The sequence below is a fragment of the Nomascus leucogenys genome, chromosome 11 (genome assembly GCF_006542625.1).
Source record: "Nomascus leucogenys isolate Asia chromosome 11, Asia_NLE_v1, whole genome shotgun sequence".
Taxonomy (NCBI): Eukaryota; Metazoa; Chordata; class Mammalia; order Primates; family Hylobatidae; genus Nomascus; species Nomascus leucogenys.
In genome coordinates, this window is record NC_044391.1 from 107,673,455 (window position 1) to 107,697,462 (window position 24,008).

The 24,008-nt window shown below is 39.6% G+C and overlaps 1 protein-coding gene across 1 annotated transcript; it reads right to left on the minus strand.

Moving 5' to 3' along the window:
- Positions 1-87: 87 nt before the first annotated feature.
- TBCCD1 (TBCC domain containing 1) lies at positions 88-22,573 on the minus strand. The gene is made up of 8 exons (XM_003256605.3): positions 22,493-22,573; positions 19,242-19,620; positions 13,719-13,874; positions 11,705-12,071; positions 10,213-10,399; positions 9,567-10,064; positions 5,115-5,265; positions 88-965 (listed from the first exon to the last, which is right to left on the minus strand). Exons 2-7 carry the CDS (start codon positions 19,575-19,577, stop codon positions 5,136-5,138), a joined length of 1,674 nt encoding a protein of 557 aa, XP_003256653.2. The 5' UTR covers positions 19,578-19,620; positions 22,493-22,573; the 3' UTR covers positions 88-965; positions 5,115-5,135.
- Between the last annotated feature and the right edge of the window lie 1,435 nt (positions 22,574-24,008).

The following is a 24,008-nucleotide window of genomic DNA, read 5'->3' on the forward strand; positions in this document are numbered from 1 at the left end:
AACTTTACTAGATATTTTGAGAAATGACACTAGAAACCTTTTCTAAAATTAAAAGTAAAGCTTTATCTTTTTACAAAAAACAAATTATTCTTTAGAGTTTGTTTATTGAAAATTTGAAGCAGGAAGTAAAAAATAAAGATTTTTTTTACACAATTTCATTAAGCTCCATACTTTGACTAAAATATAGTATAAAACTATTTCTATGTCTATATACCAACAAATCAAACTTTCCAATTATTTTTTAAAAGGAGTAGCAATTTCCTTTTAAATAGTTACAAAGAACTATAAAACTCTTATTTAACTCTAGAAAGAATAAAACTCTTTCATCACACAAATGAAGATACATACTATAGTTGCAAATCTACACTCAGTTGCTTTAATATTAACATACATACAACAGTACTACCTTTACCAACTTTTTCATTTGGGCATCACAATGATGAGTCTTCTGATGTTCTATAAGCAATATGTTTATACGAAAGTCAGAAGGTTAGTGAAAATTCAGCCTAAACAGTAATAAATGAAAATGGAATGGAAATCAAAGTTCTTAAATAGAACAGAAGGCCGGGCGCAGTGGCTCATGCCTGTAATCCCAGCACTTTGGGAGGCCGAGACGGGCGGATCACGAGGCCAGGAAATCGAGACCATCCTGACTAACACGGTGAAACCCCGTCTCTATTAAAAATACAAAAAAAATTAGCCAGACGTGGTGGCGGGCGCCTGTAGTCCCAGCTACTCAGGAGGCTGAGGCAGGAGTGAACCCGGGAGGCGGAGCTTGCTGTGAGCCGAGATTGCGCCACTGCACTCCAGCCTGGGCGACAGAACAAGACTCTGCCTCAAAAAAAAAAAAAAAAAAAAAAAAAAGGGACAGAAAAGTCCCAATGTCTCTTAAGCAGCAAGAGCACCTTCCCAGTCTAGTTTCAAAATGAACACCATTCTCCATTTATCCTTGTATTTCCAGGGCCCTGAAGATCAAAGAAAAAATAATATTAACCACTTAATTTTCTATTGCTTCATGTAAATAATTTTAAAACTCTACGTTTAAAAAAATCACATAAATTATCAAGGTCAAATGATAGATTAGAGTGATAAAATACACAAAGTTTAAAGTTAATAATATTCCTTTTTGCTAGGTGTAATGTTAGATCATAATAAAAGAGAAATTCAAACATGAATATAAAAAATTGTTAAGCAGTTGAGATTAAACAAAAATTTTTACCCGCTTATAGTTCACATTTCCTTTGCATAATCTCCATCAATTTCTAATTTTTTTTTTTTAAGAGATAGGGTCTCGCTCTGTTGCCCAGGCTGGAATACAGCAGCACAATCATAGCTCACTGCAGACTTGAACTTCTGGGCTCAAGGGATCCTCCAGTCTGTGTCCAGCGTAGTTGGGATTACAGGCATGTGCCACCATGCTCAGCTAATTTTTAATTTTTTTGTAGAGACAAGGTCTCATTATATTGCCCAGGCTGGTCTCGAACTCCTGGCCTCAAGTGATCCTCTCACCTCAGCCTCCCAAAGTGCTGGGATTAGAGGCATAGGCCACTGCGCTCAGCCAAATTACTAATTCTTAATTCTCAGCATTTATTAATAAATATCGCTAAATTCTTTTTTTTTTTTTGAGACGGAGTCTCGCTCTGTCACCCAGGCTGGAGTGCAGTGGGGCGCTCTCGGCTCACTGCAAGCTTCGCCTCCCAGGTTCACGCCATTCTCCTGCCTCAGCCTCCTGAGTAGCTGGGACTACAGGTGCCTGCCACCACATCTGGCTAATTTTTTGTATTTTTTAGTACAGACGGGGTTTCACTGTGTTAGCCAGGATCTCGATCTCCTGACCTCGTGATCCACCCGCCTCGGTCTCCCAAAGTGCTGGGATTACAGGTGTGCTAAATTCTTTAAAAAAAAAAATACACCCTTAAGAAATGTAAATATATAAAGTAAAAAATACACTTTAACAGCTTTGGAAAACTGCAATTCCTTTAAAAGTTAAATATATTCCTCACAATTCCACTTCTAGGTATATACCCATGAGAAATAAAAACAAATGTCTACACAAAAACTTGTACACAAATGTACACAGCAGCACTACTCACAACAGCTGAAAAGTAGAAACAAGCCAAATGTCCATCAACTGATGAACAGATAAACAAAATGGTAGATCCACACAATGGAATATTATCTGGCCATGAAAAAGAATGCAGTACTGATACATGGCTACATGGATGAATCTTGAAAACACTACACTAACTGAAAGAACCCAGACACAAGAAGCCACATGTTATATGATTCCATTTACATAAAATGTCCAAAATAGACAAAGTAGATTAGTGGTGCCAAGGACTAAGGGGAAGAGGAAATGTAGGGGGTTGGAGGAATAAGGAGCGGCCTACAATGTGTACAAGCTTTATTTTGAAGGTGATGAAAATGTTCTAGATTTTTTAGTGGTGATAGTTGCACAAACTTGTGAATATACTTAAAAGCTACTGAATTCTTTACTTTAAAAAGGTGAATTTTACTTCCCATAATGTTATGTGGTAATATTTTATCTCAATAAAGTTTTTAAGAAGTTTTCTCTCACCCTAGACATCCAATCTCATTCCTCAAAGACAAACACTGTTTATAATTTCTTTATATTCTTTCAAAGATTGTTAGGCATATAATTAGCATATAAATACACTGCATTTGGGGTGTTTCTAGTCTACAGTTTTTCTAAACAATGCCACATCAAACATCTTCGGTTACAAAATTTGTTAGATAGCAGGAATAAATTGAGGAGATCTAATGTACAACATGGTGACTTGTTAATAACAATACTGTGTGATCTTGAAAAAAACTAAGAGAGTAGATTTTAAGTGTTCTCACTACAAAAATGACAACTATGTGAGGTTCTAATGTTAACTGGCTTGATTTGGCCATTCCACATGCGTATATATTTCAAAACATCATGCTGGAAATGATAAATATATACAATTCATCTGTCAATTTAAAAATTAAATAAATAGGCCAGAAGCAGTCGCTCATGCCTGTAATCCCAGCACTTTGGGAGGCCAAGGTGGGCAGATCACCTGAGGTCAGGAGTTCAAGACCAGCCTGGCCATCATGGTGAAACCTCGTCTCTACTAAAAATACAAAAATTAGCCGGGTGCGGTGGCAGGTTCCTGTAATCCCAGCTACTCAGGAGGCTGAGACAGGAGAATCACTTGAACCTAGGAAGTGACGTTTGCAGTGAGCTGAGACCACGCCACTGCACTCCAGCTTGGGGGACAGAGTGAGACTCCATCTCAAAAATAAATAAATAAATTAATTAATTAATTAATAGATCCCTACATACATGAGTTTATCTGTAAGATAAATTCTATTAATAATAAGTGAAACTGCTAAATCAGGGCAGGTGCAGTAGCTCATGCCTGTAATCCAAGCACTTTGGAAGGCCGAGGCAGGAGGACCACTTTAAGCCAGGAGTTTAAGACCAGCCTGGACAACAAAGTAAGACCCTGTCTCTACAGAAAAATAAAAAGATCAATTGGGTATGACGGCATGCACCTGTAGTCCCAGCTGAAAGAGGACTGCTTGCGCGCAGGAGTTTGAGGCTGCAGTGAGCTATGATTGTGCCACTGCACTTTAGCCTGTAAGAGAATTAGACTTAATCTCTAGAAAAAGAAAAAAGAAATCACCGAGTCAGAGAAAATTTGTATTTTTAATTTTGATTTTGTCAAACTGCCCCCACAGAGGTTACATATACACTTTCCTCAGTGGTAAATGAAATGTTTTGCCAGTATTGTGTACTACCAGCTTTTGCTCTTTGCCAGTCTAATAAAAAATAGTATTTTACATTTCTTTAATTTTAAGTAAGCATTTTTGTGTCTCTAAGTATTTTTCTGTGAACTACCTATTATTGTCCTTTGTCTGTTTTCTATTGCTAGTGTTTAAAAATACTTTAGGCCAGTTGCGGTGGCTCATGTCTGTAATCCCAACACTTTGGGAAGCCGAGGTGGGCAGATGTTCAGTTCAGGAGTTCAAGACCAGCCCAGCCAACATGGTGAAACTACGTTTCTACTAAACATACAAAAATTAGCTGGGCACAGTGGTGTGTGCCTGTAATCCCAGATACTTGGGAGGCTGAGGCAGGAGAATTGCTTGAACCTGGGGGGCGGAGCTTGCAATGAACTGAGATTGTGCCACTGCAACTTCAGCCTGGGTGACAGAGTGAGACTCTGCCTCAAAAAAAAAAACCAAAAAAAAACTTTAACACAGTATACTAATCTCTATTAAAAAAGAATACCATATGTTTGGGGCTGGGTGTGTGGTTTATGCCTGTAATCCCATCACTTTGGGAGGCCAAGGCGAGTGGATCACCTGAGGTCAAGAGTTCCAGACCAGCCTGGCCAACATGGTGAAACCCAGCCTCTACTAAAAATACAAAAATTAGCCAGCTGTGGTGGTGCATGCCTGTTTTCCCAGCTACTCTGGAGACTGAGGTGCGAGAATCACTTGAACCCAGGAGACAGAGGCTGCAGTGAGCTGAGATGGCGCCACTGCACTCCAGCCTGGGCGACAGAGAGAGACTCAGTCTCAAAAAAAAAAAAAAGAATACCATATGTCTGGATTAAATAACTTCCAGTAAATTTGTTTGCATGCATATTCTCTCCTATTTAATCCATGATCTTCTAGTGTTCAGTAATCAAATCTTCATTTGGATTAATTCTGGTAATTTATTACTGCTCATATGTGTAATTAGCAAAGATCAGCTAATTTGTAAATTAGCTTTTGTGAGGGGAATGGAAAAGAGGAAAGGTGTTAGGGAGAATAAAACTTAAAACTATGTATGAGGGAATGTAGTATCTTTGGACAGTACAACTTGTGCCAGGCAAAAAGCAAAATAAGACAAAATTTGGCCATTATATTGGCCCCAAATTCTATAGGCTCCATCTGAATATTTTGGTTGGTTTTCTCACTATAAAATATGGTAAATATGGGTACGTAAAGGTCTGTGTATGCTGGTAGGAGTGGTAGAAAAAATTTGGGCATGTTTAGTATATAATATTTTGTGCCTTTTTTTTAATGCTTGAAAGATTTCCCCAAATGAATGTGTTTTAACTGGTATAAATGCCTACCAGTGTTTGCATGTAAGATCCTTATCCAGCTGCTTGTTTGGAGCCTGCTGCAGGGGGTACAAGGCTGTCCAGCTGTTGGAGATGTCCTGTATTAATCAACCATTCATAAAACTTGTTCTCTACCAGTACCTGGAACTGCTTCCTTTGATCCCTAAAATTGCAATTGAGAGTAAAAAGAATGTAAGAACATGAATTCATATAAATTTTACTCTAAGCAATTATACAATACTTTAATAGGATAATGTTAAATGATTAATTATGTCTTGTTATCCTTTTGTTCTCACTGTTCAGAGTACACTGGACACCCCCATCCCACAAAGGATTGATCAGATACAATGTCCTCTTTCTAAATACTTATTCATTGTCAGATATTTACCAAGGACCAAGTGAACACTGGGTAGTGTTCTGACTGATGGGGATAAATGTATAGAGAAGAGACAAGGCCCCTGTCGAAGCAGGATGACACTTCACGACTCCAGAGGGCACCATTCACATTGTGATCTATGTAATCCATGCTCCTGAGGACTATATATTCTAGTAGGAAAGATAGGTAAAAATAAAATAAATAGGCTGGGCATGGTGACTCATGCCTGTAATCCCAGCACTTTGGGAGGCCAATGGGGGTGGATCGCTTGAGGCCAGGAGTTCGAGACCAATCTGGCTAACATGGTGAAACCCTGTCTCTACAAAAAATATAAAAATTAGCCAGGCATGGTAGCACATGTTTGTAAGTCCCAGCTACTCGGGAGGCTGAGGCAGGAAAATCACTTGAACCCAGGAGGTGGAGGCTGCAGTAAGCTAAGATCACACCACTGCACTCCAGCCTGGGCAATAGAGCAAGAAGCTGTCTCAAAATAAATACAATACAATAAAAATATAATATAAAGTTAAGTAGTTCTAGGTGCCATGGAGAAAAATAGAGCAGGGTAAAGGAATAGCAATTCTGGAAAATGGACAGAGATGGCCTACCTAAGATAACATTTGAGCTTAGGTCTAAATGAAATGATGGACTAAAGAGCTTCTGCACAGCAAAAGAAAATACCATCAGAGTGAACAGGCAACCTACAGAATGGGAGATAATTTTTGCAACCTACTCATCTGACAAAGGGCTAATATCTAGAATCTACAATGAACTCAAACAAATTTACAAGAAAAAAACAAACAACCCCATCAAAAAGTGGGCGAAGGATATAAACAGACACTTCTCAAAAGAAGACATTTATGCAGCCAAAAAACACATGAAAAAATGCTCATCATCACTGGCCATCAGAGAAATGCAAATCAAAACCACAATGAGATACCATCTCACACCAGTTAGGATGGCCATCATTACAAAGTCAGGAAACAACAGGTGCTGGAGAGAATGTGGAGAAATAGGAACACTTTTACACTGTTGGTGGGACTGTAAACTAGTTCAACCATTGTGGAAGTCAGTGTGGCGATTCCTCAGGGATCTAGAACTAGAAATACCATTTGACCCAGCCATCCCATTACTGAGTATATACCCAAAGGATTATAAATCATGCTGCTATAAAGACACATGCACACGTATGTTTATTGCGGCACTATTCACAATAGCAAAGACTTGGAACCAACCCAAATGTCCAACAACGATAGACTGGATTAAGAAAATGTGGCACATATACACCATGGAATACTATGCAGCCATAAAAAATGATGAGTTCATGTCCTTTGTAGGGACATGGATGAAGCTGGAAACCATCATTCTCAGCAAACTATCGCCAAGGACAAAAAACCAAACACCGCATGTTCTCACTCGTAGGTGGGAATTGAACAATGAGAACACATGGACACAGGAAGGGGAACATAACACACTGAGGACTATTGTGGGGTGGGGGCGGGGAGGGATAGCATTAGGAGATATATCTAATGCTAAATGACAAGTTAATGGGTGCAGCACACCAACATGGCACATGTATACACATGTAACAAACCTGCAGGTTGTGCACATGTACCCTAAAACTTAAAGTATAATAATAATAAAACTAAAAAAAAAAGTAACAACAATACCATCATCATACCTAATCAATTAACAATAATTCCTTGGCATCATGTAAGAGTCAGTCCATAATTAATTTCCTTAATTGCTTTCAAAATACCTTTTCTTCATGCTGTTTTTTCACAACAAATTATAAGCATGTATTTTAATAAGATGACTGACTGTATTCCTGTGATTCCAGAAAACAGTAATGATACAGAGATCTCCAGTCTCAACAACTAATGGTTGTTTGCAAACATTAAACCATTATGCAAAGTACGATGTAATGTGCTTAGATGTGTGAATTTCATAGTCCATCAATTAAAAGAAAAAAATCGGCAAAAAAAAAAAAAAATGATGGAATAAGCAGAACAAGTATTGGAGAGGAATATACCAGGCAGAAGAGACCAAAAAAAGTACAAAGGTTCTAAAGTGAGAGCATATTTCACATGTTCATGACAAGAAAGAGAAGAGTAGCTCCTGACAGCCAGGAGCTAGCCTAGCACTGTCAGCTAGGCCTTGATGTAGGATCTGGACTTGCTATTATATTCTTTTGTTGAACATAAACAATACCTTAAACCACCAACATCAGACAAAGCCACTCTGGGATGATGATAGACCAAAGAAAGAACAAGATCACTCCGTAATCGTATCTCAGTTCAGAAACCCCCACACCAACCTCCAAAAAAATGTTGTGACCCAAATGATAAAATCACCAAACATTCCTTTCCTGGAGTAGTGGCTGCTACTTCTTTACAATTATAGTCTTAGCTCTTCCTTCCTTCCTCCTGCCTTAGATATAAAAATTATTAAACCGCCAAATCACAGATTACTGTCACTTCCAGATAGTCCTGCTTCCTAGAACTCTCCCCCAAATCATTAACACAAGCCAAAATCCAATGATAAGTTCCTTTTAACACCTGTTTACTAGAGTTGAAACACAGTTTTCCATGTTCCCCAACCTTTTACTGAGATGAAACACACTTCTCTCCCTCCTTGCCATGAGTCAACACAATCCACCTTTGTTCTATAGATGTGTTCCTGGTGGTCTTTGGTCAGAGGGCAGTGATTAAGTAATAGAAAGATGACTGCTGTATGCTGGAAAGGAGTAAATGAGGAAAAGAATGGCAGAAATTGAGGAAGAGAGAGCCTGGTAAGTATGGTAAAGGCTTTGGATTTTATTCTAAGTATGACGGGAGGCCATTCGAGGGGTCAGAGCAGGGAAATGACATGATGTAATCACTGTTAAAAGGATCACACTGGCAATTTGTTTCAAACTGATTTCTGTCTTCCTATATTCCCAAAGTTAAACTGACTACTTTCATTGTTTCTGGGATCACTGTGGATCTCACCACTTGAAAACACTGACTCAGAGTCAGCATTTATTAAGTGCTTACATCCCACAGTCTGCACATGTACATGTATAAGCTTTTCACATGTAAGAGAATCTAAGCACTTAATCGTTTCTTGGCCTTTTGGCTGAGATCAAGTGTAGAGAATCTAACCATTTAAATACTAGAACCATTCAAACAACAGAATTGCTTTAAAAGAATGTTTTTTCATAATCATCCATTTTTATAACACATTATTATATTATTGTACAGTATGATATGGTATGATAATATTTGAAAGAAAACAATGAAGACACTAGAGGCATTTAAGAACTTCCGGTTACTGAGAAGCCAGAACAGATTAAAAAAAGAACCTCTGGAACCAGGCTGACTAGGTGTGAATCCTGGCTCCTGTGTGACTTTGGGTAAAGTACTTAATTCCTCAGTTCTTCGGTTTCCTCACCTGTAATAAGGTGTTATTACAAAGAATAAATGAGTTAGTACATAGAAGGTGCCTAGAATGGTCCTGGATTATGTGGCATACTCTATGTATGATTTTTTAAATTCATGTAAGTTTTATATTTGCTAACTAAACTTTAGCTTCCCAAGAAAAGGGTGTCTAATACTGGATATTTACCCACTCCCATCCCCAACCTAACACTGTTCGAAATACTAATTTGAAATCCAAACCTTAATTTAAAAACACATTACTTTTTTTTTTTTTTTTTTTTTTGAGACGGAGTTTCACTCTTGTTGCCCAGGCTGGAGTGCAATGGCGCGATCTTGGTTTACTGCAACCTCCACCTCCCAGGTTCAAGCAATTCTCCTGCCTCAGCCTCCCACGTAGATGGAATTACAGGCACACGCCACCACACCCAGCTAATTTTTGTATTTTTAGTTGAGACAGGGTTTCACCATGTTGGCTAGGCTGGTCTCAAACTCCTGACCTCAGGTGATCCACCCGCCTCAGCCTCCCAAAGTGCTGGGTTTATAGGCGTGAGCCACCGTGCCCAGCATTACATTTTTTATTCCTTTAGCACAGCTGTAAAAATGTGCAGACTAATTTGTTTCTCCATGGAGTTTCACAAAAAACACAAACTGTTACTTGTAGAAAATACTCACTTTGTCAAATGAGCCTCCTTCACAGTTTTCTGCCAGATCTGTATCTTCTGTTCTCTTTGACCCAGTGCTTTCTGATATACAGATGGAAGACCCCCGGGTATCTCTGTTGTGTCCCCTTCCATTTCAAAGGGAATAATAAATACATAGAATTCACAAGGTGGTAAAAGCCGGAAGACACTTGTGTCGCTGTTCTCTCTGCACACAACCATTGGATTATCCCAATAGTTAGGCACTGTAGCAAGGCCAGTCCTGGCCATATGGTCCTCTAGCATTGGGTAATGGGTATGAAAAGGGGCAAAAGTTACTGTCTGGTTCCCAGAGAGAATAAGTGGGCGCGTAGGCGTCAGAATGTGAAAGATGCAACCTGTTGTAGAAGAGATGGACAAATGATGGCAAACAGCAATGACTTTAACATTGTCACAACTGTGGAGGTGAAGTGTAGTCCCTACAGGGCCCAAGACAAAGATGCTATTCCTGCACTTCTCAATTGTCACAGATCTGAAAAAAAGGAAAAAAATGAGGTAAATTCTTCTGAATAAGATTTTAAAAATTTGACTAAAATATTATTATCTGATGGCAAAAAAAGAATCAGTCACAGTCCAAAGAAAATGTCGGAACATCAGAACACCACAAAAACTGTGCTTACCGTAAGGGAGAGAGCAGATATATAAAAGATTCGTTGCAACGATGAATCTTTACATGTGCCCCCACCAGAGTATCTGAGCTCTTAGCCAGTGTCTGCTTGTAAACCTGGCTCATCACCACCAGTCGGTGCATCCTAGGGGCCACATGAGTATTACAAGCAATCTTAGCTCTTTTGGTGGTCCCTTCAACTATTTAAGAAAGCATATAAATAGATGAGACAGTATCAAATCAAAGAAAAACAAACAAACATATGAGGTTACACATGTCTACATGTCTCAAATTAGATACCACATGTAGGGAAAAAAATGTTAGATCTGGGCTTTGGATAGAGGTATTTGCTATACTATTCTCTATTCCTTTCTGTATGTTTGGAATTTTCATTTTTGTTGTAAAAAAATTTTTAAACCTATAATGCATTTAAGATTGCCTATAGGTCTAGGATACTTTTTCGTGTCTACCCTTCAAGTTAAGGTCTATGACTAAGGTCATATGGCTAGTAAGTGGCAGAGCTATCCTAACTCAAATATCTTCTCCTCCAAGATGCTTTACTTTATCATCCCAAACATAATTCACCTCTCTAAATTACCATAATATTAATTCTGTACCCTTCCTAACTTACCACATTATCCCATTAATCCTATTTGAGCTCATGCCTTTTTTTCTTCTTTTTTATGAGACGGAGTCTCACTCTGTTGCTCAAGCTGGAGTGCAGTGGTGCAATCTCAGCTCACTGTAACCTCCACCTCCCAGGTTCAAGAGATTCTCCTGCCTCAGCGTCCTGAGGAGATGAGATTACCAGTGCACACCACCACGCCCGGCTAATTTTTGTATTTTTAGTAGAGCTGAGGTTTCTCCATGTTGGCCAGGCTGGTCTCAAACTCCTGACCTTCCGCCCACCTCAGCCTCCCAAATTGCTGGGATTACAGGCATGAGCCACCACGCCCAGCCTGAGTTCATGTCTTTACTCCTAAGATCATTACTACCTGAGAGCACATCTTCCTATCACACACAGTGTGTTGCACAAACTGACACTCAAAAAATATATGCAGGTTCCCCTTCTAACACAGTCACACCATTACGTGACTGCCTTCTCAGACTGTACTTCCCTGCAAGCCACTGGGACACCCTTGTAAACAATACTGGTGAAATGCTGGGAGGTCACATGAGTATGCTATTATTCTTCTTTTAAAACATTTCTTGTTTATTTTTATTACATACATTTACTTTTATTACATAGGTACCAGGTATATAATTATGATTATTTAGAAAACAGTAAAAGAAGATAAAAATAATTTGTAATCCTACTATCACTTTTAATATTTTAGTATAATCCTTGAGAGGTCATGCACAAAAGACAGATATTCCTTTTTCTCTTTTATAGGAGCAGTATTTTTTAGGTCTTCCAGAGAAGACACGTGATCCCTAATATATGAGAAAACACCAGGTTCCTTGTCATTCAATTTAATAATGTAGATTAAAATATTAAAAAATACCTTGATGAGCCCAAGCCAATTTCTTTCCAGACTTGAGGCAAGCTGATGTACCAAATGGATTCCCAGTCAAACAGGACCTCAACCAGGTTTCCAGTTTGTAGAAAGCGAAAGTCTTAGAGATCTTTGAGAAGCCACTATTTGCATGCAGTGGTTGCCACAGTGCAAGTTCATGAAGTGGATAGATCTTCCTGGCTCTACTTATTGTACCTTCAATAAGGAAGCTGAGTGCCACAACAGCTTCTCGAGACACTAGACTACTATGGGTTGAATGAAATGATGCAGTGAGTTGTTCTGGATCTAAAAGCAGTTCGAGGAGATCAGACAGATGATCATAGACAAAAGCTTGGTGACTGTAATCATTCCAGTTCTAAAAAAAAAAAGTTAAAAGAAAGCACTCTTAATAAAGAGATTCTACAAGATCTAAAATTTCTATATTTTAATTATTTTGTATTTATACTCTGCCTCATCCCCCAAAAGGAATTAGGTAAACCTTATAAAGGTGATCCGCCTGCCTTGGCCTCAGAATTTCTAATCCCTTATAACTCCAGTTCATTCATGAGCATGATGGCTGTTCCAGTCCCAATGTCAAATGGGTTTTCAGTTCAAACACCTATCACCAATGCATAATTTCTTCCTGGGGGAACTGACTGGCCCAGGTCGTCACTTTAAATCTGGCCAATTTCAAATGTATAGCAATAAATGGGCCACTCAAGTGTCCACCCCTGGTCCAATCAGTTATTGGGAGAGGTCATGCTGTAGTATAAACCAAAGTCACTATTTACTGGTGCTTACTATGCAACAAGTCCCATGCTAATATATTACTGAAGTCTCATAGCCATTCAGAAATATGCATTATTATCCTCACTTAGAGAAGGGAAGCCAAGGCCTAGAGAAGTTAACTGACTTGACTAAAATTATATGACTAAATGATATTAAATGATAGAGGTAGAAATGAATGGAGGCTACCTTGGCTCAAAACACCATCTCCTTACAGTGCCCATTCTGAAGGAACTACATGTGGACACAGAGGTAGTGACTGGTATCTCTAACACATCTGGGCTTGAACATTCTGAATTTAAGCTATAGCTAGGGCATCTATATAAAGTGGTAAGTATAAAGCAAGAGCTCTGGGAAGGAGACGAAGTTGGGAGTCACTGAGATATATGAAGTCATAGGAATATAAAGAATTATCTTGAATGAATAAGTTAAGAGGTAAGAGAAAATTGCCCCAGACAGAATAGCTGCTTGTAAGGGCCAGGGGAGAGAAATTAACGAAATAAAGTGAGAAGGAAGAGTTAGAAGCAAAACCAAGAGTAACAGCATCATGGAATATAAAGGAGGCGAGATTAAAAGGGAGATTATAAAAGTTCCAAATAGCAAAGAGATATTTTTTTCTTAGCTTTAGAGAGCTTTTCTTAGCTTTTTAAAGAGCTTGTACGTGGCATTAATACTGAGGTCTACATTTTACTTAAAGCTTTTCAAAATACTTACACAAGAACAAGTAAAAATATTTTGGTTTTCTTTACAAAAACAGAAAGAAAAAAAGCAATAAGACATCCTCTAAAATTCACAATGTGAGGCAGTTAAATTTAGTTTCTGGGTTGTCACGTATGTAATTACTTAAACAACATGAGAAGATATTTTTATAATTTTTTTTCAGTAGATTTCAAAAGATTTTGCAAGCACTACATCTTCTTGATGATCCTTAGTCAAATAAGTGGATTCACATTCATTAACATTTTGAAAATGGGAATGCTAATTGAATATAGTGAATGATCTGCCCAAAAATCAGGCAAGTGATTTTTCTATCAGTGAAGGAACTGAAACCATTTCTCTATTTTGATTAAGACTGTACACACTGATTTTGTTTTATAATTAAAAAAAAGTGAAAAACAAAACAAGCCATCAAATCACTAGCTTATGTAAGAAATCCCATCATAATTTTTAATGCAAGTGAACCATCTCCCTCACAAATTGTCCCTTTTAGAGAATGAGATCAAGATATAAGGAGTACCTTATTATGACAATTAGATTTTTCAGTCAGGTCAGGAGACTGAGATCTGTTTCTGGGATTGGGCCATTCTTCGCCAATCAAAGATGTCCTTAGGGAGACCCTGTTCAACTGTTGAATGTATAAGAAGAGCAGAAACTGTAGCGTGTCCACTGAAAGCTATCCGGGAAGAAAATAAAAGATGAACAGACGTTTTAAAACATCAACCACTAGTCTAACAACTAAGTAGCCATAGTAAATTCATAAGTTGGCTGATCCTAAAAAAACCAACTTATAAACATTGCTAGTTTTGATATGTATGTCTCTTGATACCCAGATGTAAGAGTTTCTCTTTTTTTTGAGACAGAGTTTCACTCTCGTTGCCCAGGCTGGAGTGCAATGATGTGATCTCGGCTCACTGCAACCTCCACCTTCCTGGTTCAAGCGATTCTCCTGCCTCAGCCTCCCGAGTAGCAGGGATTACAAGCATATGCCACCATGCCCAACTAATTTTTTGTATTTTTAGTAGAGATAGGTTTTCACCATGTTGGCCAGGCTGGTCTTGAACTCCTGACCTCAGATGATCTGCCCACCTTGGCTTCCCCAAGGGCTGGGATTACAAGAGTTTCTAAAACTAATTAAAGTGGAATAACTTACCTTCACAGAAAGCTGTATAACATCTATGGCTATAGAAATTATCTCTCAAAACTGACGAAAGGATGAAGTACATACTTTAAGTACGTTATTTCAGAAGTTTAAACTTACAGTTAAAAAAAAAAACCAACCTTAGTAATTTGAATAAATAAGTAGACGGAAGTAAGAAAGAAGAAAATTCAGTTAAGACATAGAGGTCTAACTTAAGACTCACAAACCTATCAAGAAAAGTTAAGGATACCAGTGCAATACCTGAAATTGTATGTAATTTTTTGGTATATGTGCCTTTTTCAAGGGAGTAGGCCTCAGATTTTCAGCAAATTCTTAAAGGGGTGTTTCACTTAAAGACAAAAACACTGTTGGTCTGATAGATGTATAGTCATTTCTTATTCAAGGAAGGGTGTGGTTGAAGCTCACGATTTGAAGCTCCTGATTACCCTCATCTACCCACTCCCATACAGGAGAGGCAAAAAAGTAAAGTAATACATCTGGGTCTACAGCTATATTCACCCTGATTCCCAACCTGGCTAAAAACACTATCATCTGAGAAACTTAAAAGCACAGATTCTCAGGATCACCCAGACCTATTTAATCAACTATCAATGTGAAGCCCTATGAATTTGTATATTTTATAAATTTTTACTTTCTTAATTGAACTCCTGAGATAATTGTAGATTGAAATATAGTTGTGAGAATTCACACAGAAAGATCCCATGTACCCTTTACCCGTCTTGCCAAACTATAGGACAATATCACAATCAGGACATTGACACCGATAGTCAAGATACAAGAACATTTCTATCAACAGAAGAATCTCTCATGTTGCCCTTCTACAGCCATACCCACTTCTCTGTCCCCGTCACCCCTTCTTAGGCCCTTAGCAACCACTTACTTGTTCTCTGTCTCTATAATTTTGTTGTTTCAGGAACATTGGGTAAATAGAATCATATGGTATGTAACCTCTTGGGATTGGCTTTTTTCACTAAGTATAATTCCCTGATTTTATATATACTTACATTTTAAACAATTATTTGTTACATTACCATTATTTCTTCATGGAGACTACAGGATCTTTGCCTTTTCATTTTTATACCCCTAGTAACTAGAAAAGCATCTGGTACATAAAAAGCACTCAAAAAATCTGGAACTTCCTGAAGGTATTATTCATCTCTATATGCCCAGCATCCACTACTATACCGAGTACATAGTAGATAATAAATATTTGATTAATGAATAAATGTACTGCCCTTTCCCTCTTCATTGCTTGACAAACTTCTTTTCAATTTCCAAAACATTGTTTAGATATTACCCTATACGGCAGAGACTGCTAGATGCTTACTAAATACTTTTTTTCTTCTTCCTGGGTATGTAATTAGATGGTATTTCCCATCTTCCCTTGGAGTTAGATATGGCATAAATGAATTACAGCAACTGAATGTGAATGAATTTATCTTTATCACTTTCAAGCCTAATCATAAAACTCCCAAAAGAAATGGAAGCAAAAGGACTCTGAGGCCCCAGTGGGCATGGCTGTGGCAAATTGTATTATTATTTGCTATTGTTCACTTTCAAATTCTCTAAGAGGCTTATACAGCCCTATCCATGGCCATGGGATTTTCCTTATCTCCTGAAAGGTGGTTTACCTTCCCATCTTCATGGGAATAATGCCTTGGCCAATGGAATGAAAGTAGTCTTAGTTTATGTCAAATCTGAACAAAAGTTTTAAGAGGCATCATGAGTCCAGAAACAAACTCACACATATACGGTCAACTAATTTTCCACAAGGGTGTCAAGAATACAAAATGGGGAATAGTCTCTTCAATAAATGATGCTGAGAAAACTGGATCTACACATGCAAAAGAATGAAACTGGGACCATAGCTTATACCATATACAATCAACTCAAAATGGATGAAAGACTTAAATGTAAGAGGTGAAATGGTAAAACTCCTAGAGAAAAATAAGGAAAAAGCTCCTTGACATTGGTCTTGGTAATGATTTTTTGGATATGACACCAAAAGCACAGGCAACCAATGTAAAAACAAGTTGAATTATATCAAACTAAAAAGCTTCTGCACGACTAAGGAAACAATCAACAGAAGAAAAGGTAAACCATGTATCTGGTAAGGGGTTAATATCTAAAATATATAATGAACTCCTACAGCTCAATAGCAAGAAAAACCAAATAACCTAATTAAAAAAATGGACTATGGACCTGAATAGACATTTCTCCAATGAAGACATACAAATGGCCAACAGGTATATGAAAAGGTGCTCAACATCACTACTCATTAGGGAAATATAAAGCAAAACCACAATGAGATATCACCTCACACTTGTTAACAAAAGATTAGCAAGTATTAGTAAGGATGTGAAGAGAAGGGAATCACACTGTCGGTGAGAATGTAAACTGGTACAGCCATTATAAAAAATAGGGCTGGGCACGGTGGCTCACGCCTGTAATCCCAGCACTTTGGGAGGCCGAGGCGGGCAGATCACAAGGTCAGGAGATCGAGACCATCTGGCTAATACGGTGAAACCCCATCTCTACTAAAAAATACAAAAAACTAGACGGGCGTTGTGGTGGATGCCCGTAGTCCCAGTTACTCAGGAGGCTGAGGCAGGAGAATGGTGTGAACCTGGGAGGTGGAGCTTGCAGTGAGCTGAGATCACGCCACTGCACTCCAGCCTGGGCGACAGGGCGAGACTCCGTCTCAAAAAAAAAAAGAAAAATAGTATAGAGGCTTCTCAAAAAATAAAAAATAGAACTACCATATGATCTAGCAATCCCACTTCTGGGTATTTATCCAAAGGAATTGAAATCAGGATCCTGGAAATACCTGCACTCCCATGTTCACTGCAGCATTATTGGTAACGGCCAAGATATGGAAGCAGCCTAAATGTCCACAGATGGATGACTAGATAAAGAAAACTTGGCATGCATATATAATGGAGTACCATTTGGCCTTAGAAAAGAAAGAAATCATGTTGGGTACAGTGGCTTACGCCTGTAATCCCAACACTTTGGGAGGCTGAGGTGGGAGGATCACTTGAGGCCAAGAGTTCAAGACCAGCCTGGGCAACACAGTGAGATCCTGACCTCTATGAAAAAAATACAAAAATTTGCCAGGCGTCTGATAGCACACACCTGTAGTCCTAACTACTCAGGAGGCTGAGGTGGAAGGATTGCTTGTGCCCAGAAATTCCAGGCTATAGTGAGCTATGATTACATCCCTGTACTCTAGCTTGAGCAACAGAGTGAGATCCTGTCTCTTAAAAAAAGAAAGAGAAAAATCCTGCCATTTTCAACAACATGGATGGACCTGAGGGACATTATGCTAAGTAAAATAAGCCAGACACAGAAAGACAAAGCTATATAATCTCACTTATATGTGGAATCTAAAATAGTCAAACTCATAAAAACAGACAGAAGGGTGACTGACAAGGGCTAGGAGGAGGGGGAAATGGGGAGGTGACGGTTGAAGGCTACAGTTTCCGTTATGCAAGAAAATTAAGTTCAGAAGATCTACTCTACAGCATACTGCCTAGAGGTAACAATTATATGTTGTACACTTAAAATTCTCTAAGACAGTAGATCTTATGTTAAGTGTTCTTAACACATACACACACAAAATAACAAGAATAAAAGAGGAGGGGGAAACTATGGGGGGTGATGGGTATGTCTATGTCCTTGATGGTCATGATGGTTTCACAGCATATACTTATCCCCAAACTGATTGAGCTGTATACACAAAATAAGAATTTAAAAAGAGACATCATGAGTTTCCTCCATTCTGTTGTTCTTCCCTTCTGTTATAAGAATGGGAATGATCTACACAGAAGCTATTTCTTTAGGCTGTGTCCCTAAATGGGGAAACACAGAGCCTGGACAAATGCCATAGCAAAAATGAAGCCCACGTGTAAAATGGGCAAGAAATAAACCTTTTCCCCTGTAAGCCACTGGAATTTCATTTGTTTGTTCTTAACAAATGAAATCAGCTTTTAACAAAGCTGATTAATAGTGACTCCAAGTGATAGAAGCATGGATCCCTGGTCATTGCTTGGATGACAGCAGCCCAGAGACTTGTCCAACCAGGAGCACCTGTGTTAGATTGCTGCCTGAATGAGAAATAAACTCCTACTGTTCTAAGCCACTGAAATACTGGGTTGTCTATTACTATAATCAGCCTACTCGATTAATATACTTTCTCTGTGAAGTCTTTCCTGATCACCGAAATAAATCACTTTATTCAATTTCTGTACTTTGTGTATTCTTTTATTATACATATCACACTATTAAACAGCATCTTTTTTTTAATACCAGCTTCCTCTACTAGTCCATAAACTCCATGAGGGCTGAGATGCTATCCTAATCATCTTTGAATCCCATCATTAGCAGATGTTCATTTTAAAACAGTCAGGTGCTCTGACTAACATATCAGTTGTTCATAACACTCATTCACCCCAAAAGCTTTTTAAAGTCAGTAAAATAACAGGGTTCCTGTAACATTACTGCTTTGGGAGTAGGTGAGTAAGGTCTGGTAAGTAAGGACTAATTCACTGAATACATGAAATACTGCCAAACTGGAACTACTAAAACTCAAATGATAACTTGAGATTACAATGGCCATTAGCCTAAAATCTAAAATTTTATAGCTAATACAAAAATTAAGAATGGTTTATTGGGCCAGACATGGTGGCTCATGCCTGTAATCCTAACATTTTATGGGAAGCCGAGGCAGGAAGACTGCTTGAAGCCGGGAGTTCAAGACCAGCCTGGGCAACAAAGTGAGACTCTGTCTCTATTTAACAATTATAATAAACAAAAAAATTTTTAATTTAAAAAAGGTTTCTTTCCAAAAGTAATTAAGCATACACACATATCAATCCATACCTGATTTCTCTGCTTTTCAACTTCCTCCTCAGACATGCAGTTGGACAGAACTTCAGACCATTCCAGGCGCTCCTCAGGTGTCTTCAATGAAAGACTATCAAATATTTCGAAGTAAAGCCATGCCAGGTCCTTGGCCAACTGCAGCTTCCCACAAGCGATATGCCTCCATGTAGACCAGTATAGGCGTGGGTAAGCTCCTTCTGTGGCCCGGATTTGCACATAGGTGGATATCTTCCTGAGATAGTGAAGACTAAACTTGGATGGAGGGGGGACCTGCAAGGCACCCACTATAAAGGGTTCTGCTTTCACCCAGAGGAGAACTCTGGACTGATCCATATTATCTCTAAGGACATCTGGGTGAAAAGGCTTCTTTGCATACCTAGGAAACAAAGTTTCTTCATAAACTGATTTGAAAGGAGTCTCATTTATGCATTTTTTTCTTGGAAGGTGACCCCTCTCTCTCAATTGTGTCACATGTACTACAACATCAGCTTAAAAGGCAGCTCTAGTTCACCAACCAAGAGCAGAACAGTTTTTTAAATCAGATCTCATTATAATCTGGGAAAAAAATTGTGATAAAACAAAACTATCTTACCTGAATTGTTAGAAATCCTTGTTTTAGGAAGTGTATGTAGATGCATGAAGTCTGAGTGAGATGCCAGGAAGAAAAGGATTAAGGGGAAAAAAGTCATCCTATCACAGGAAACCTTTTTCTACTCTGAGGGAGAACACTGTTCAAAATAAGGGAAATCCATTTCACAGAGTTAAATCACTTACACAGAAGACAGTTGGTTAAAGATCTGGACATGTTAGCTGAGCATATAAACTCAATATGAAGTGCTAATGTGAGGCAGCAGGCAAGAATGCTAATGTAAACGTAGACTGCATGAATAGATCAGGAGAAGTTACAGCATCTTTATTCTCCGTAACAGTGAACCCACTGTGGCATATTTGATCCTGCTCAGTTCAGGTGTGATTTTTTAGATTTTTTTTTGTTGTAACAATGATACATGATTTTTATGGAATGTTTATAAAATACGAAAACAGGAATCATCCACAATCCCACAAGTAAAGGGCAACAAATTAATATTTTATTGTATTTCTTTTTTTTTTTTTTTTGAGATGCAGTTTCCCTCTGTTGCCCAGCCTGGAGTGCAGTGGCGTGATCTCAGCTCACTGCAACCTCCACCTCCCAGGTTCAAGCGATTCTCATGCCTCAGCCTCCGCAGTAGCTGGGAATACAGGCGCCCACCACCACACCTGGCTAATTTTTGTATTTTTAGTCGAGATGCGGTTTAACTGTGTTGGCCAGGCTGATCTCAAATTCCTGACCTCAAGTGATCCCTCGCCTCAGCTTCCCAAAGTGCTAGGATTACAGGCTTGAGCCACCATGCCTGGCCTCTTGTCTTTTTTCTACACATAAATTAGATGTTAGTTTTTGAATTTTCACAGTTGTGATGTTATATACACAATTCTGCACTGTTTCAAAAGCTTTATAGTATTCTAAATAAATGTATCCTATTTTATTCAATTCTTCTCCCATTTTTAGACACCTTACTAGGTTTCAGATTTTTCACAAAAACAACATAGGCAAAATACTGATCATTATTGAAGTGGGGTGATGGGCACATGGGGGGCTCATTGATTCTATTTTTGTGTATGTTAAAAAATTTCATTACAAAAGTTCAAATGTTGTCACCAGTGTAAATAATGCTATCACTACCATCTTTCTTCATATTTTCTGCATTACGAATTATTTCTGTGTGAAAATTTTCAGATGTACTTTTGTGAAATGAACTGACATTTCTAAAGCTTGTGAAATATATTTTTGTTGCTTTCAAATGATTTTATCAAATTGTACCATCCTTTATGACTATGGTCCCCACTTCACTGTGCACTCCTCAACATTAGCAACATCATTTTTTTAAAAATCTAAAAACTAATTTAAAAAATCAATTATATGACTGATGAAAATTCTTTATTGCTATTATTATATTTTGCATTTGATTCTAAGAAAACTGTGCCTCTCTCTTTTTTTTTTTGAGACGGAGTCTCCCTCTGTTGCCCAGGCTGGAGTGCAATAGCTCGATCTCGGCTCATTGCAACCTCCACCTCCCAGGTTCAAACGATTCTCCTGCCTCAGCCTCCCGAGTAGCTGGGATTACAGGCTCCCGCCACCACGCCAGGCTAATTTTTGTATTTTTTTAGTAGGGACAGGGTTTCACCATGTTGGCCAGGCTGGTCTTGAATTCCCTGACCTCAGGTGATCCGCCTGCCTTGGCCTCCCAAAATGCTGGGATTACAGGCGTGAGCCACCGCACCCGGCCTGCCAATTGTGCTTCTCTCAAGAATCATCTGTTCGGAAAAATAACTGACATCAATCGAGTGCTTACTATGTACCAGGTAGCATGCTAATGATTTTGCATATTTCACCTCCTTTCATCCTCACAACCACCTGGAGATACAGTACTTAAGACTGCACATATTTTCGATGAAAAAAAAATGAGGCTTAGCGAAGTTAAGAGATTTCCCTAAGGACACCTACTTAGCTGGCACAGCCCTAGATTAGGATTCAGGTCGGACCTGAGAACTGCATTACTATAAATGTATTCTAGGAATCCAGTTTTGGGAGAATCTCTTAAAAACGGGAGTGGATCCAAAGAGAATTTCCAGAATAAAGAGCCTTAGACAGGAAGCCAGGTGAAAGAACCAGGGAGAGTAAACTCAGAAGGGCGTGGAAGGGCAAAAGGCGGCTGTCTTCCAATGTGGAGAGACTGGCGTCGTTTTGATAAAACCAGACGATAAAAGCAAGGCGAGGAAGACCTCGGTTCTCTCTAAAATGTAAAGAGGCTGCTCTGTGAGGTACTGAGCCCCTGTCAAAAACTGCCAGATCTCAGGCATGAGCTCTCCATTCTAACTCCGAGAATCGAGAGGGCTCAATCCGTAAACAAACATAAACTGGGGCTCTGACCCTGGCGGTGCCCTGAGGTTAAGGTTTTTCAGGTCGGGAGATCGGCGTGGGTCCAAGGCGGTTGTCCTGGGGCTTCGCCGCCACCTTGGACGCGATACGGGGTGGGACTCTGCGTGGGCCGCCCCAGCGTCGCGACCGGACTTCAGGAACACAGACACTCACGCTGACAGGGTCAGTAGCTGACCCGAGACGCGGCGAGCGCGAAGGCAGCCTCCCCGGCCCAAGCCTGAAGCATAACTAACCCACACCGCCCTCCCCGGCGCACCCCGTGCGCGGTTACCTGCTAACGCAGGCGCCGCTCCGCCGCACTTCTCCGCGCGCCGCCGCGCCCCACGTCCGCTCGCTGGGCCCGCCCCTCACCCTCCTCAACGCGCCGCCGCTGTGCCCACTGCGCAAGCGCGAGGCCCCGCACCACCGAGAACTGGCGGACCCCGTTGCTAGAGTGGCAGATTGCGGCTTAAGCGTCTGAGAAAACTTAGGCTGGAGTCGAGAGTCCGCAGCATTGGCACCTGGAGCCAGACCCACCACTTTCTGGTGTCGCGCCTTTCAACCCAGGGGGGTAGGAAGCTTTCTGTTGCTCCGCATAACTGTGGTCAGCTAATAGCTGCTGGTAAGATCAGCACGCTTTCATCAGAAATGCTACTAATACTAATGGCAGTTTGCATTTATAGAGCACTTACTATGGTCTTAGCACTGTGTAAAGCAACTTTATGTATATTTCCTCAGTCTTCTCAAGAGCCCTTTAAGTACATTCGTTTTACTGATGAAGAAACTAGGGCGTAGAAAGGTGAAAATAACACAGCCCTAAGGTCACACAAGAGATGGAGCCAAGATTCAAACCCAGGACGTCTGAAGCAAGACTGGCACTCCCTGCAGCCCCTCAGTGTCAGCTCCTTAACTCTGTTAGCTTTCCTGCCGTGTTTCCACTTTCATGAAGCTTTTTCAGATTACCGGGCAGAAGCCATCACTCCTTCCTTTAAACTTCCATTTCAGGATTTCTGGACATTTCCTGCTTTTTTTTAGTTCATTTATGGCCTCTCTAGGTGTGGAAGATACAAAGGTAAATTAGACCATAAAATGCAATTTAGTTCCTCTTTTGTGTGGCCATTGTCCCTACTGGGTATCTTCCCGAAAGCAGGGGCTTCAAATTTACACATACCCGGGTTAGGATCCAGGCTGCACCACTTACTAACTCAGTGACCCTGCTGTTATTTGTTGAGTACCACTGTGTGTCTGGCACAGTGGTACGCAAGAGAATGACAGGAGTGAACAAAACAGACAAGGTCCTTGCTTTCATGGAGTGTATAACAGGGAGAATAGACAATACATATTAAGGAATAAAATAAGATAATTTCAGATAGTGATAAATGCTATGAAAATTGGGGCGGGGGGTCAGGGAAGGCCACTTTGTGGTGCCAAATTTGAGCTGAGGCCTGAAGAGTAAGAAGCCAGCCATACAATGATCACCATCCAAGTAACTTTTACTCAAAAGTACTTCAGCACCTACTCCATGCCAGGCACTGTTCTAAGGTGCTCTTTCATACAGCTGTGAACAGAACAATATAGATTCATGCTCTCATGAAACTGGCATTTCAGTGTGTAAGTCTAGGGACCAGGGATGAAAAGAATAAAATAGGAGGCCGGGCATGGTGGCTCATGCCTATAATCCCAGCAATTTGGGAGGCCGAGGCGGGTGGATCACTTGAGGTCAGGAGTTCGAGACCAGCCTGGCCAACATGGTTAAACCCAGTCTTCACTAAAAATACAAAAAAATTAGACGGACATGGTGGTGTGCA